The 16193-nt window shown below is 42.0% G+C and overlaps 1 protein-coding gene across 2 annotated transcripts in view; it reads right to left on the bottom strand.

Moving 5' to 3' along the window:
• Positions 1 to 3891: 3891 nt before the first annotated feature.
• ARMH4 (armadillo like helical domain containing 4) overlaps positions 3892 to 16193 on the bottom strand; it is a 116790-nt gene continuing 104488 nt past the window's right edge. For both annotated transcript variants that reach the window (XM_036270041.1, XM_036270034.1), the window contains 3 exons: positions 13488 to 13519; positions 4829 to 4963; positions 3892 to 4579 (listed from right to left, as the gene is read on the bottom strand). In XM_036270041.1, the coding sequence (XP_036125934.1) occupies positions 4511 to 4579; positions 4829 to 4963; positions 13488 to 13519 (236 nt within the window). In that variant the 3' untranslated portion in view covers positions 3892 to 4510. The remainder of the gene's footprint in view (positions 4580 to 4828; positions 4964 to 13487; positions 13520 to 16193) is intronic.

Here is a 16193-nt window from a genome sequence, read left to right on the forward strand (position 1 = left end):
TCGGTTGCAGTTTGTCCCCGGCCCTGGTTGGTTGTGCGGGTGGCAGCCACTCGATGTGTCCCTTTCACGTCGATGTTTCTCTCTCTCTCTCCCTTCCTCTCTCTCCCTCCCACTCTACCTGAACAAAAAATGGAAAAATGTCCTCGGGTGAGGATGATAAAAAAAATAGAATAAAATAAAAAATGAAATCATCAGCTTTGATTGACCATGCTGGAGGGGTGGGAAGATATAGACCGAAGAAGGTCTCTACATATACGCACAACCAATGGACACAGACGTTCGGTTGGGAAAGGCAGGAGGGAGGTTAGAGTGGGAAGGAGGGGGTCAATGGAGAAAAAAAGGGGGCATCTGTAATATTTTTAACAGTAAAAAATAAACTCTAAAACTGTGCCTTAAAAATTCCCCCACACCATTTTGACTATGTAAGAGACCCAGGTACTTTAAGAAAATGTTTCTAGAAGACGGGCTCAGAGGCAGTTTATGAGCTGAAGCCAAGGCTAAGCCATTGCTAAGGGAATCTGTTTCCCTGGGATACTAATTAACTCCAAATATCGCATATAAACTAAGCCAGCGGCTACTGAGAGAAGCAGTTTACGGCAGAGGAAAATGAAAGAGGTTTAAAAGAAAAGTACTGACTTCTAATTGGAGGGAAAGAGACCTCAGGGAGGAACCTTTTTTCCTCCACCCCAGCATTCTACTTTTTTCTAGAAGCTTCCATCCTATTTCCTTTAGTTTTCCTTTCTCCACTATGACAGGTGTAATTTCTTGGACAGCTGCCTAGTGAGGGTCCCTCCCCACAGGGTCTGCTCTCCCTTCTCTCTTAGAGACAGAAGTGGTTCTTTGGGTTGATGCTCTGCTACCTGTGTAGCCAGACTTGCCTGGGCATGGGCACCCCAGCTTCTCCCCCGAGACTCTGGTTCAGAGGGTCTGAGGCAGGGCTTTGGAATCGGTGTGTTTAACAGTCCCTGTGCCTGTAGTGGGACCCCCACAGTCTTGACGGAGAAAATTCAATTCAGAGGGGCAGGTGTCGGCAGCTGAAGCTGCAGCTATTACCCCAGGCAGCTCTGTTCCGCTCACTGTTAAATGTTTCAAGCTTAGTGGTTAGAATAAAGAGCTGACTCTTCCTTTTTCATGTGCAAATATAAGCACATGAATCATTTACTTTGGGTGGTCGCACCAGTGCCTGACCTGCTACTTGCACTCTGGTCCGCGTTGGCCAGGACCTCCTCCGGCGGCAGCCTCTATTCCCAGGCTTTGTTAAGAACACGACAGGCAGGCTTTCCTGATGCTCTTTTTTTTTTTAACCATATTTTTTTTATCCTCACCGGAGGACATTTTTCCATTTTTTGTTGTTGTTCAGACAGAGTGGGAGGGAGAGAGAGAAAGAGAGAGAAACATCAACGTGAAAGGGACACATCAAGTGGCTGCCACCCACACGACCCAACCACGGCCGGGGACAAACTGCAACCGAGGTACATGCCCTTAGCAGGAACCGAACCCGGTCTCTCGGGACCGCAGGCCAACGCTCTAACCGCTGAGCCAAACAGGCCAGGGCACTGATGCTCTTAAATCATCTGCTCCACCCACTGAACATCGTTGCTCCACAGCGCAAAGAAAATGGCCAAAATAAACATACCAGCTGAACCATCCACAGAATCTTCCATTTAACCCAGATATTTAAAAAGGTTTGTAGAGCCTGGCCGGTGTAGCTCAGTGGATTGAATGTCGTCCCATGGACTGAGAGGTCCCAGTCGATTCCTGGTCAGGGCACATGCTGGGGTTGCGGGTTCAATCCTCAGGAAGGGGCATGCAGGAGGTAGCCAATTGATGTTTCTCTTTTACATCTACATTTCTATCTCTCTCTCCCTTCATCTCCCCTAAAAAAAAATCAATTAAAAAAATTAAAATTAGCCCTGGCCGCGTCGGCCTGTGGACCAGAGAGACCCGGGTTTGCTTCCAGCTAAGGGCACGTACCTCGGTTGCAGTTTGTTCCCGGCCCTGGCTGGGGTCGTGTGGATGGCAACCAGTTGATGTGTCTCTCTCACATCAATGTTTCTTTCTCTCTCTTCCTTCCTCGTTCCCTCCCACTCTATCTGAAGATAAATGCAAAAATGTCCTCGGGTGAGGATAAAAAAAAATTAATTAATTAAATTAAAGAAAAAAGATTTGTAGAAAAATTTGTGATGTGAGTAAACTTTTTCTGTAAACAGTCACCTGTTCCAAAAAGGACTGAAGAGACATTCTGCTTAGGCCTAAATGCACATACATGTCATCCCCATAGCCCTCTGGGAAAATAAAAATATATTATTGGTGACTGTATAATACTATAGTTTGAGACTCCCATGGTCTAGTTAAGACTGAAGCTTCAGAGTAGCCTGGGGCAGAAATATCACCCCTGTGCTGCTAAATGCAGTAGCCTAGTGTGTGTCCCCTACCAACCACTTGTCAAGAATAAAAGACAGTAATGTCACATCATGCTTGCCTCCTCCCAAATGTAGGAATACTTACAGCAAAGGGCTGCTCCTAGAGAAGGAAACATACCCCGTGCAGTGCCAGGATGTCTCTCCTCATGAAATTGCAAATTACTTCTGAGTGTCATGGTTCTGGATTCTATTTTTAAACCTGACCTTGAGCTGATTTGTCACCCCATAACTTCTACTTGACTGTACAGAGCTTCTCGTTTCTTTTGACCAACTTCACCCATTTGCTTACATTTTTTAGCAAAAAAGAATTTAAATTATTTGATGAAAACATTCTTCTAAGCCAGCTATCATTCAAGAATGGATTCTGGAAAGATTTCTCTGTTAGTTCCCCAGAGGTGATACTTAAATGTACGTGACTGTAAAGGAGATCGCTGAGGTGGAAGAGGAGAGAAGTTGTGTGAGTGAGCGAGAAGGGGTAAGGCATCGTCCATGTAACAAGGGCAGACACTTGTATGAAATGTTCCTTGACTAAGCAGCTATTTCCTTAGAACCTTGATTTTAAAGAGGGACCAATGTCACTGCTTCCTCCCAAGTATGTGGAAAGGGCACTGAACTGAAGACAGGGGTGCATGGTTTTGAGTCCAAGTGGATTCTAGTCCTGATTCTTCCTGGGTATAACTCTGCATACTCAGTTCATTTCTCTGCTTCCGTTCTGTCTTCAGATGAATAGAAGAATAAAAACATATGTCCTACCTCACACAGTAGCTATAAGACAAAACTGTGCATCCTGCCTTAAATATAGAACAGACTCCAATAAATGGGAACAAGTCCTCTATAGTGAATAGCACTACGAACAGTGTTATTAGTAACCTCTATTCCCCCACAGAAGTGAGCCTGCTCTTTACCCAAACACTCAGCTTACTGGAAGTCTCAAATACCCAGATTCAAAAGATAGGGCAAGAAATTACATTCCAAGGGGAGTAAGAAATTATCTAACATGGTCCATCATCCCTGAAGTGGGGTACCTTGAGGGAGGCTGGTTTTTTCATACTCTTCGCTGTATATACCAGGACTCTGGCCACTGAACCTACTTCTACCAGAAAATGTCTGTTTTCCTAATAAAGCCAAATAAGGACCAATGGCAGCCCAATCAGTCCATGACCAAGACCACAGGTACAGAAAAGCAACACTTCGAATAATTCAAAACAGTTGTCGTGTAGGCACAGTACCAAATGGTAGAGAGAAATGCTCTGGGAACTTACCTACCCTCATGTTCTTCTTGATTTCTTCCTCATTTCTTCTTGACAAGGTCAGATGGTACCCAAAATGGACATCTCACATCACTTAATGATAAACACGTAAGAATCTACTGATAGGTCTATTGGACTCAGTTAACACTACTTAAGAAAGCAAGCATACATTTAGACTGAGAGTCAATTTAATGTATATTTCTGGAGCATTTTTTTTTTCCTTGCCAAGAATAAGAATAAATCAGAAAGAGAAAAAGGATAAAACTGGGAGACTGAAATACATAATGCAAGATACATACAAATCTACATATAATCTTCATGTGCTGAAAGATTTTCTTGACAAAAGATTTCATTCCAAGTTGCTGCTAGTTTGGATGCAAATGGGATATGTATCTTGGCCCACAGGCCTGTGGTTTCAAGTAGGTAGAATGCAGTCATCACAAGCTATTCTTTGTTCAGAGTTAAGCATGCCTTGGTAGCAATAACTGTTATACTTAGTGCAGGTAATCCAAACCAACGAAAAGACACTGTGGAAAAACACAAAATATTTACTCTACCTAACCTAGCAACTCCTAGAGAACAACATGTGTGCTGCATATGTATGAGTTGTAGCTCGTGGTTGTGGAAAATTCACTACAGAATTAAAACCAACACTGCATATCACATTTAGTATACAGCATGCCTTTCCCGCTCAGTGCAAGAAAAACCTACTACCCCGAAGTTAATGAGACTGGTGCCTGACTGCAGCCATGTGGCGAATGTTGTTCTTTGTTTTGCCCCCAAATAAAAAATAAAATAATAACGTGGTTGACTATCCCAATTAAATTCCAGTCCAATTCAAAACTCATCTTCGGAGCTGTCAGCTAGGAGCATTACTCGATCTTGCATGCTGTTGAATTCTCTCTGCTGGAGAAAAAAAACAGAAAAGTATTAAAACTCCTCCTGTAGCAGAGCAAAGCTGAGGAACAGGCCCCCTTGAAAAGACACACTAAGGAGTGAGCGAGCCAAGGCAGTGGCTCACGCTGCTAATCCCAAACCTCTGGGCACAGCCAGACCGTTCATGCATCATTAAGCCCCATGTGCTTTAATAGACAAATTAGAAAAGCAAAGAACGTTCTGAAACTGATGAGGTTTTTGCTGTTGTTGGTTCCATACCTTTCTTTTGTGCCTTTTGAAGCCGTTTCTCCTTCTGCGATTCATCACCTTAATGCTGTAGAACGCTCCCAGGATGAACAGGGCCCCCGCGATCCCCACCCCTACGGGCGCCAGCATCCCAGACATGTAGCCAGCCTGCAGAGAGAAGGGACCTGCATCAGGACTCTCGACTGACCGCTGCCCTGGGGTCCTCATCTCTGCTGGAGGGCAGCAGGATTTTAGACACAGTGAATTCTCCCATTGGCTTCAGTATAAAAGAAAATAGCATCTAGAATAAAGTCACTTTGGAGGGGAGAAGGCAAAGAGAGAGAGGCATGATGACTCTTTTGGGATATTTCCAACACTCAGAAGTATTACCATAAATCAGCCAGACCAAATGGCACCTCCAGCCACTTGATTATGCACATTTGTCAACATCAGGTTTGGGTGACGGGAATATAATTTGTATTAAAGATGGATGAAGTAAGCTTCGCAGAATGCCAGGACTATTAAAATGCTATAAATTGGAAACATCAGCCTGAGTCGAGCTCCGGGGCAAGTCGGGGGCTGGGGAAGTGTCCTCTGGAATACCATGTTTCCCAGAGGGCGAGCGAGAGCCTTGACCTTGGGGGTCTGCTCTCTCAGTCTTGGCGGCATTGCAGGAAGAAAGGAAGAGGAATGTGCTTGTGAGTGAGTGAAAGGTGAGGGCTTCTGGAAACAACAGGGAAGAGAAAGACCTGCAAAGGAAAGAGGGAGGATGTTAGAGGTTGGAGCACAGGCAGAAAAGACAAGGACGAGGACAGAGTGTGCACAGAGTGGATGGATTCATGTCTATGAAAGGGAAAATCTGCCCAGTGGACAAGACTGAAGTTTGGGAATTCTGAATGTCCTCAGCCCCAAAGAAAGGAAGTGGCAGAGAAGGGCATAAAGATCACTGCCAATAACATGGATACCTCCAATAGTGCCCGGAAGTCTTAAAGCCATGCCTGTCTCCAATGTCCCCAAGGTGTCACTATGGATACCTGGGTCCTAACAAAGCAACGTGATCTCCCCACATGCCTGGGCTTGAGTAAGCAGCTCCGGACCTACCCAAGCTCAGGGTAAGGCCATGACACTAAGGGTGCTCCCCGCATCTTAGCCAATGAGAAACCTAAGGGTTCGAGGAGTATGTCCTAACCAGAGCCCTTTCATTGGGGAACCTGACACTGGGAGGCCTTCCAAGAAGGCCCTTTCTAAAAGCCTACCCAGACAAAACACATAAACAATTTAAAACTTTTAAGCTATAATAAGTACTTTATTTTTTTTATTATTATTTATTTGAGAAAGAGAGAGAAAAGGAGGGTAGAGAGAGAGAAAAAAAGACATCGATTTGTTGTTCCACTTCATGCATTCATTGCTTGATTCTTGTTTGTGCCCTAATCAGGGATCAAACCCACAACCTTGCCATATTGCAATGATGCCCTAACCAAAGGAGTTACCCCGCCAGGGCTTAAGCTGCAATAAGTACTTCAGATAGGCATTATTTTAAGGGGGAACTATCAATCTATTTATTTATTTGACTATTTCTCAAATTTCTAATTTCTCAAATCTATTTATTTATTTGACTATTTCTCAAATTTCCAATTTCCAGTATCTTTCCGAATGAGCCAAAAACAGAGGGACAGAGAATAAAAGTTTTCTAAAAAGTGCTGAAATATGCAGTCTGCGATGCTTTCCCAACATCTTTAGAAGTAAACGAGAGGCGCAGACAAGACGACAAAAGTGCACCCTCCTCTGCACAGCTGGCCGGCTCACTGGCTCTGCGTCCCAGTCTTCAGTTAGGGCAGAATATAAAAGCATTTCCATTAATTTGAGAACAATAGCATTGTTCACCAGCATATTAAGTGTTTTCTCCTACAGAAACAAAGCCCAGTCATTTTTTTCAACAAATCACTGGGCTTTGCATTGACCCAAACTTTTTCTGAAGTTCGTCCAGATCTACTTAAGACGTATAAAACTTCGTAATTTTCCATGCGGGAGAATATCGAACAACAGCAAGATCTGGGGACTCTTACCACAACTGTGAATTTCTTTTTTTTAATTACCACTCCCAGAGAATAGAAACATAGCTACATATTGAAAAATTATCAACTTTAAGCAGAAGAGACGACTTGACCGAGCTGTACATTCAAATGGTGATACCTGAGCTTTTGGAAGTTCAGCTTGATCAACGTCTCTGTGTGGGTCTCCTTACGCTACGTAACTTAACCCCACACCAGTAACAGGAACGTCACAAAGTACGTCACTCTTGCCATATTTCTTATTTACATATTTAAACTTCTTGTTTCTAGAGCTTTAAATCATGTAGACTTCACAAAAATTCAGTTAATATCTTTCTCCCTCTCTCTCCTTCTTTGTCCCCTCTTGTGTATGTATGTATGTATGTGTGTGTGTCTGTTTGTCTGACTGTCTATGTGGCATCTACCTGTGCTTTGAATAAATTAAGAGATGGGAACACAGCAACCTATCCTCTTCAAATATAATTTAACCTTTCCTCTTTCAAACCTACTAATTGAAATTAAGCTCTCCTTTTAGAATTGTCCATGACTTGCTTCCTGCAGAAATGAAGACAAATAAGAAGCATGTACATATTTTGTAAGTTATAAATTCTGCCTAGTACCTTTTGTCTGTTCAAAAGCATTGTTTGTGTATGTAACACCCTGAGAAAATGACTACAGTGTACATTCCAGCCGAGAACGTGTAACTTGAATCTAGTCACGAGGAAACAGCCAAAAAACCTAAAATGAAGGATATTCTATTTGTTTTAAAAAGAACTACAGCCCTAGCCGGTTTGGCTCAGCGGTTAGAGCGTCAGCCTGCGGTCCAGAGAGACCCGGGTTCGGTTCCCGCTAAGGGCATGTACTTCAGTTGCAGTTTGTCCCCGGCCCTGGTTGGTCGTGCGGGTGGCAGCCACTCGATGTGTCCCTTCACGTCGATGTTTCTCACTCTCTCTCCCTTCCTCTCTCTCCCTCCCACTCTATCTGTACAAAAAATGGAAAAATATCCTCGGGTGAGGATAAAAAATAAAAAATAAAAAAATAAAATAAAATAAATAAAAAAGAACTACAGGCCCTGGCCAGTTTGGCTCAGCGGTTAGAGTGTCTGCCTGCGGTCCGGAGAGACCCGGGTTCGGTTCCCGCTAAGGGCACGTACTTCGGTTGCAGTTTGTCCCCGGCCCTGGTTGGTCGTGTGGGTGGCAGCCACTTGATGTGTCCCTTCACGTCGATGTTTCTCTCTCTCTCTCCCTTCCTCTCTCTCCCTCCCACTCTATCTGTACAAAAAAATGGAAAAATATCCTCGGGTGAGGATTAAAAAAAATAAAAATAAAAAGAACTACCGTATATTCTTCTTTTTTATTTTTATTTTTATTTTTTATTTTTATTGATTAGAGAGAGCAATATCGATTTGCTATTCTACTCATCCACACATTCATTGGTTGCTCATTGTATGTATCCTGACCAGGGATCAAACCCACAACCCTGGCATATGGGGATGACACTTCAACCAACTGAGCTGCCTGGCCAGGGCAAAAAGGACTAAGTTCTTAAAACATGTCAGTGTCATAAAAGACAAAAGATGGCTATTAAAAAATGCTTCGGATTAAAAGAAACTGAAGAACCATGACAACTGCCTTGGCTGGCGAGTGTTGGCCCACGCACCACAGGGTCACAGTTCAGTTCCCGGTCAAGGGCACATACCTGGGTTGCAGGTTCGGGGTCATGCGGGAGGCAATCAATTGATGTGTCTCTCTCACATCAGTATTTCTCTCTCTCTCACACTCCCTCCTGCCTTTTCACTCTCTATAAATCAATGGAAAAAATATCCTCAAATGAGGATTAACAAACAAACAAACAAAAAAGCACAACAACTAAATGTATTACACGACCCTAGACTAGATTCTGTACTGGAGGAAGAAACTGTTTTTATAGAGAACATTTTGGATTTATTGAAAAAAGCGAAATATGGATGCCAGATTAGATAAAGGTACTTCTTGATGTTAAGTGTACTCAAGCTGATAACTACACTGGCTAACAGAATGTTCCTATTCATAGGAAATACACACTGAAGTCGTTGGGATCAAGCACCATGATGTATGCATGTTTTCCTCAAATGGTTCAAATGGGGAGACAGTACCAGCAAATAATAAAGCAAATGAGGTAAAATGTTAACGACAAGCGCAGCTGGGTAAAAAGTATAGGGGTATTCTTTGTAATATTCTTGTTCTTGTATCTTTTCTGTAAATTTGAAATTGTTTCCAAATAATGTTTTAAATTTTTAAATAGATGGTAAGCCAAGGTAATGCTAGATACAGTTGATTTGTGTTTGTTTTCTGTTTGTTTTGCTTTACATTTATGAAAAAGGTATCCTTCCTTGGGATAATGTATTTAGTTCAGAAACATTTTCAAGAAAGCGGTAAGGAAACTAATGATATACTGTACTGACAGTGCTCTTACGATTTCTCTGCAACAGTGGTTGTCAAGCTTGAGCCAGCATCAGAATCACCTTCAAGACTTGTTAAAACACAGCTTGTTGGGTCCTTTCCCAGAGTTTCTGACTCGGTGGGGCCCGAGATTTTGCATTTCTAACAAGCTCCCAGGTGATGCTGATGCTGCTGGTCCAGACCACACATGAGAATCACTGTTATGAAGTATAGTCGGGGGCTTCTATTTCCTGGATAAGTTCCTAAAGCTAGAAGAAATAGAACAAATGATCTCGGGGACCTAACAACAGAGCTAGTCTTTATTACATAACTAAAATTGTTATACATCTTCAGTGTTGAGAAGCAATTTAGATGTTGAAAAACATATCAATAGGGAGCCAAGTAAGGATTTGCCTAACAAACACCACTAACTTGGACATTAACCAGGAAAAAGGTTCATGATGGAAAGAGGATAGGAGCTGCCCCTCAATCTCCATTTGCCCCTTCTTTAGAGCAATAGAACTTCCCATCTGAGCTGGGTGCAGAATTGCGATGACATCTCCCTGCCTCTGTGCAGTTGGGTGTGACCATGCGATGTCTCACTAAGGAGATGGCACGTTAGCAGCACATGTAACTTCCAGGACATGCTCTTTAAGAGGGCAGGGGAGCCTTTACCCCCTTCTCCCCCACCCCACCTTTAAGAATGTATATGTCAAGTAAGCATATATTTCACTAGTGGGGGAGGAGAGATTTTGGAAAGATTAGAGCGAGTCCCTCCAAGAAAGACTGAAAATATGAAGACATAAGGCATATGAAGGACACAAAGGCAGTGCCTTTGTCCTCCCTTTTAAAAAGGAAAGGATATCCTGACTTCCCTTTTTCCTCCTTCCTTCTGGTTAGAACACAGACCTAGCTAAATTGATACTGCCATCCAGGACTTTGAGGTGACCTTGAAAATGAAGGTCACAAATGGTGGAGCATCAGACGAAGGAGCCTAAGCTTTCACAGTGTTTCTCCCCATTAATTCTTGACTGCTACCTCCAGACCCATAAATAAGATACAAATTTCTATCTAGGTTAAGCCAATGTCATTGGGGTGGTCTGTCACTGATCTTAATCCCAACTAATAAATAAACAATAACAACAAAAGAAGTAACTCAGAACTTTTGAAAACATCACCCTTTCTGGAGCCCAACTAACTAACAGGGAAACCAATATTAGGAACAATGAAATGAATATTAGGAACAATGAAATGAAGCTAAACTGAAAAGTTCAGTCCTGGGTTGGCTGAAGAGCCAATTACACAAGTAGTTTAGTTTTCACCTCTAGGGTATTCTGTGACTTTCATCAAAGAGACAATAGTTTTGCCCTGACCAGTTTGGCTCAGCAGTGAGAGCGTAGGCCTGTGGACTAATGAGTCACAGGTTCAGTTCCACGTACCTCAGTTGCAGTTTGTCCCTGGCCCTGGTCAGGTGGTGCCAGAGGCAACCAGTTGATGTGGCTCTATCACATCGATGTCTCTCTCTCTCTCTCTCTCTCTCTCTCTCTCTCTCTCTCCCCCTCCCTCCCTCCCTCCCTCCCTCCCTCCCTCTCATTCTATCTGATAATAAGTAGACAAATATCCTTGGTTGAGGAATAAAAAAAGAGAAACAATAGTTTTGTTCTCAAATAGTTTCTGAAGATAATGACTAACAAGACTTTTATAGATGATAACTAGCTAGATGAAGAGAGAGAAGAAGACAGGAAGGAGGGAGGAAGATATATGTATATATATATATATACATACATACATATATATATATACACACACACATATATGTATATGTATATGTGAATGTATATGTCAAGTAAGCATATATTTCACTCTTGAGGGAAGAGAGATTTGGGAAAGATTAGAGTGAGTCCCTCCAAGAAAGACTGAAAATATGAAACATAAGGCATTAAGTAAGTCAGCCATGGTAGGAGTCTCAACTATTTTTCCCTGAAAAATAACAAGAAGTACTACCAAGGTAAACAGATCCAGCTCTAAACTTTTGAGCTTTTCTCCCCTCCCCCCAAATCTTTTTGTTTTAATTTATTTATTTTTATTGACTTTTTTTAGAGAGGAAGGGAGAGGAAGAGATAGAAACACACCTGACTGGTGTGGTTCACTGGTTGAGCATCGACTCATGCACCAAGAGGTCACCAGTTCAATTCCCGGTCAGGGCACATGCCCAGGTTGTGGGCAATCAATGTTCTCTCTCATTGATGTTTCTCTCTCTCTCTCTCTCTCTCTCTCTCTCCCCCTTCCTCTCTCTCTCTCTCACATCAATAAAAAATATATATATTTTAAAAAGAAAGAAACATCAATGAGAGAGAACTTCGATTGGCTACCTCCTACATGCCCCCCACTATGGACTGGGCCCACCCCTGGGCATGTGCCCTGATCGGGAATCAAAATGGTGACCTCTTGGTGCATGGGTTGACACTCAACCACTGAACCACACCAGCTGGGCTTCCCTCAAACTTTTGTTTAGCTCATCTGATCAGACCTCCCTCAGACAACTGGACCCTGTATTACAGATGCCAAAATGGCCTCTATGATCCTCAAGAGGCTTAATTTTTTTCAATATCCCTTCCAATATTTATAAACACAAATAGTTTCATTCTCAAAAACTGTATTTGCTAAATTTTACTGAGAAGCATAAAAATAATAGTGAGGAGAATAAACATAATTTATAAAGGTAATCACAATTGCATCTATTCTTTCATTTTTTTTTTTTTTTCATTTATCTTCAGATAAAGCAGAAGGGAGAGAGGGAGGGAAAGAGAGAGAGAAACATCGATGTGAAAGAGACACATTGACTGGTTGCTACCCACATGACCCCAACCAGGGCCTGGGGACAAACTGCTACCGAGGTACATGCCCTTGTCGGGAACTGAACCCAGGACTCTGTGGTCCGCGATCCAATGCTCCAACCACTGAGCCAAACTGGCCAGGGCAATTCTTTCATTCTTTAACATTGCGCTATAGTAAAATAAAATATTAACCATTTAAATATGGAGAAAATTGACCCCAAATAATAAAAAAGATGTGGATGCCATCAACAGAAGTATATTCTAAGACAGATGAATTCGAGGTAGCTCAGTATCTGGCAGTTGAAAAGATTCTCCTTTAACTAACCGCCAGGGAAAGCTGAGCTGGGCTGTAGTAATGGGACATGACAGCTGCGGCAAGGCATTCGGATGCCGTCAGGATTTTCATGAGTAAGTCCAAGTTAAAATTACAAAGTAACCAGAAATGAACATTTGGACAATGCTGAAAATCAAAAGAAAATGAAAAATGTGAACCTAGAATGAAGTTAATATTGTCAGTCACCAAGTAGATGGCAGAATTAAAGCAAGAGAGGAAAATATTTTTCTATAGTTGGCCATTCCAGACAGGTCTGCTCATTATCATTTAGTAGGTAGTGGCACTGTGATGAACCACATAAAATTGGGTCTAGCCCAGCTGATGTGTCTCCGTGGTTGAGTGTCAGCCCATGCACCAAGAGGTCACCGGTTTGATTCCCAGTCAGGGCACATGCCCAGGTTGTGGGCCCAATCCCCAGTGGATGGCATGCAGGAGGCGGTCAATCGATGTTCTTTCTCATCGATGTTTCTATCTCTCTCTCTCTAAAACCAATAAATAAAAAATATTTTTAAGTAAAAATAAAGACAGTGCTCAAGTATTCAGGTATTTTTGTCCCACACCCACTATAGCTTAAGGATGCCTGTTTCGTCCCAAACTTTAACTCCCAAATCAAGTCCACTCATGAGTCAGAAGAATCAATGCCTTCTAAATCCAAGGTACTCATACGGGAAGATGAGGCTTAAAAGAGCCTTGCATTGGGACAAGAAATGCCCAATAGAATGGGATTACAATCCTGAAATTCCCTAGAAAGATCTACACTCTGCTATGTCAAGGATATTGTTTCTTGTATCACACTTACTCTTTAGAGTACCATTCATCCTTAAGGCAATGTTTGGTATGGTCAACGACCAGAGATGTTGCCCTAAGAATGAATGGTACTCTAAAGAGTTATACAAGAAGAAATTACAGGGAAGACCTTTCTTGCTGGGCCCTGAATCTTTGCATAGATTACTGGAATCAGAACAATGAATTAAAGCTCCACTACTCTGAAGATTTTGTATCTGCCAATACCCTCTAAGGTAAATCTGATGAAGAAAACACTTCTCTTACCTTGTCTTTTAGTTTTTCCATCCAGCTTCTCACTAGGGAAAATAAGAGAATAAAATGTAAACAGCCATCATTTTACTTATATTGCATCGTATTAACTTGATAACTTGTATTTCATGGTATTAAGTTAATGTGATACAATGTTTTATTGTATGAAATACAGTAAAAGGGTCAACAGTATTCACATGACAGAATAGCCTTATTTTTAATCCTCATTTATTTTTCTAAAATGCAACAGAGAGCATAAACATATCCCTCATATCATTGTTAGATGAACAGAGAATATTTTGGTTTGCTAAATGTATTTTTGTACTATTATTAAATGCCTTGCGGGGAGGTCTGGGGAAGGAGAAAGGAAATCATCTTTAAAGTATCAAGTTCATTTCTTATCTGACAGTTCTCCTGAGCTGTACTCCTCATCGTTCTGTTTTTAAGCTCAGTGAGAATTCTGCACTTGAGTCCGTGTCAGAGCAGGCCAGCGCCGCCCAACGCTCGCTCCGAAGAGTAGCATTTGCTTTCACATTTGAAGAAAAATTTGACCAAAGGCAAGAGGGTAGGAAGTACTTCTGAAATATATGTAGCTTGCAGAGTGTGCCTTTCCATCACAACATAACCACTATGAAAAAACAAAAGCAATAAGTAGTATTTGTAAAAGGCAACTGGAACGGACTGCATCACCTTTGAAATGCTTCCTAGACCAGTATTTCAACCATTTGGAAATATGTGTGCCAAGAATAGAAGGAAGCTTCAGTCGAAATAAAGGCATGTATTAGAATGACTGTGGAGAGGGTGGTTTGAAGTTAGTGGTGGTATTTTTCATCCTCACCTGACTTTTTTAAAGTTATAAAACTGAATGAAAATTCATTTTTAAAAACCATCAAAAAGGAGAAAAAAGACAAACATGTCCTCATTTCACCTTTATTATCAAATAAAAGAAATGTGTTGGGTTTTTTTAACTTCTAATATTTCCCAAAATTTCCTGTCCTCTCCAGGAATTTCAATAGACAGGAAGGCAGGACACAGACTGGCAGACCCAGAAATGGCTCCCAAAAGGCGTAGGCCAGGGCTTGACACACTTTTCTTGGAAAGAGCGAAGTAGTAAATATTTTAGGCTTTGTAGGCTGTACAATCTCTGTCACAACTCTGCTGCCCCGGGTAAAAAAGGAAGCAGCCACAGACAGCACAACAGTATATAAATAAATGTGTTTCGGCCATGTTCCAACAAGCTTTATTTATAGACATCGACATTTGAATTTCATGTTATTTTTGTACATCACAAATACTTTTTTCCCCAACCATATTAAAGCGTAAACAGCATTCTTAGCTAATAGGCCAAATGAGAACAGTTTGCTGACCCCTGGCACAGTACCCAAAAGTTGGTGTCTCCATTTACAATTTGACTTCAGCAATCATACACCTGACAACAGTGGTAACAGTGAACACGTGTACGGCCTTACCTCCTCCCAAAGCATGTTCAACTGGAGCATCATTTGACCAGCAAACCAATGACAAGCATGACAGTCAAGTAAGATGATGCTCAGGAAAAAGATAAAGAAAATGAGATTAAAAGAAACTAAGAGACTTGCCCATGATTAACTGGGAGTAAAGAGTCATTGGAACTCCTACCACTATCTGATGTAATGACCTACAGGAACAAGACGTCCCAATTTCCCTTTTGTTTTGTTTTGGGTGTTTTTTTGTTTTTTTTTTGGTGATAGCACCACTCTCTGCTCTCTCAGGTTGAGGGGATACTTTTGCCTCTTCTATCTCCTGGAGTCCACAGCATCAATCCCTCATGTCAAGACCTTGGCAAGACCTCTCAGGTTTGTCCTCCCTTCTTCACTCCTTTCTCAACAGGATTCAGGCAAAGACGATGGTGAGCAATCAGAATAAGATCGGAGTCATGGGAAGGTCAAAAGAAGAAAGTGTGGAAACTTTAAGAATGAGGCCAAAAATTAGTGATTCTAAGAGTGGTTCTGTGGACAAGTGAGGGCAACCACTGATTTGCTAACTGACTTTGGAGAAATTAATAACCTCTTGGACCACAGTTTCCTCATATATGAAATGAAAATGATAACACCTATCTTGCAAGATTGTTGTGAAGATTATAAATAACAGGTGCAAAATGTCTAGTACAGTACTTAGTGTAGAGAAAACAGAAAACTGAAACAAGAAATCTGGGACAAGAGGGTGAAATTTGACTATTGTGTTAACATGTCTCAACTAAACCCAGGACATAAAGTTAAACTCAAGTAAGAGAATGCTTCCAATTCATTCGTTCATTCAACAAATATTTATTATACTTATTGTGTTGGCCAGGTATTGGGCTCTACACTGGGTCAGTAGAAGGCATGGGGACCCAATTCCAGTGGGAAAAGGTATAGGCCACCAGGTCTCTGGGAAGTAGATGACAAGCAACAATGTAGACCCAGAAAGACTGAGAGACAGAGCAGGAAAGCCAGTTACTGTAGCTCAAGGCAAAACTCCAAACTCTGAAGCAGAAGTTTGTAATTAGGGACTAGGTTGGGTATCATATAAGGGGCCAAACAAGGAAGGTGGGAGCAGGGATGCTGGTGTGAGCACCTCCTGGAGGAAGTGAGCTGGGGCTGGCAGGGCAAGGGTAGCTCGGAGAAGAGGGAAAGGAGCCACAGATCAAGCCGGGGTCTGAGGCACTGATGGGCTTTTGAACTGTAGGAAATTCACTGCCAA

Source organism: Molossus molossus, unplaced genomic scaffold, assembly GCF_014108415.1.
Source record: "Molossus molossus isolate mMolMol1 unplaced genomic scaffold, mMolMol1.p scaffold_m16_p_1, whole genome shotgun sequence".
In the NCBI taxonomy this organism is placed as follows: domain Eukaryota; kingdom Metazoa; phylum Chordata; class Mammalia; order Chiroptera; family Molossidae; genus Molossus; species Molossus molossus.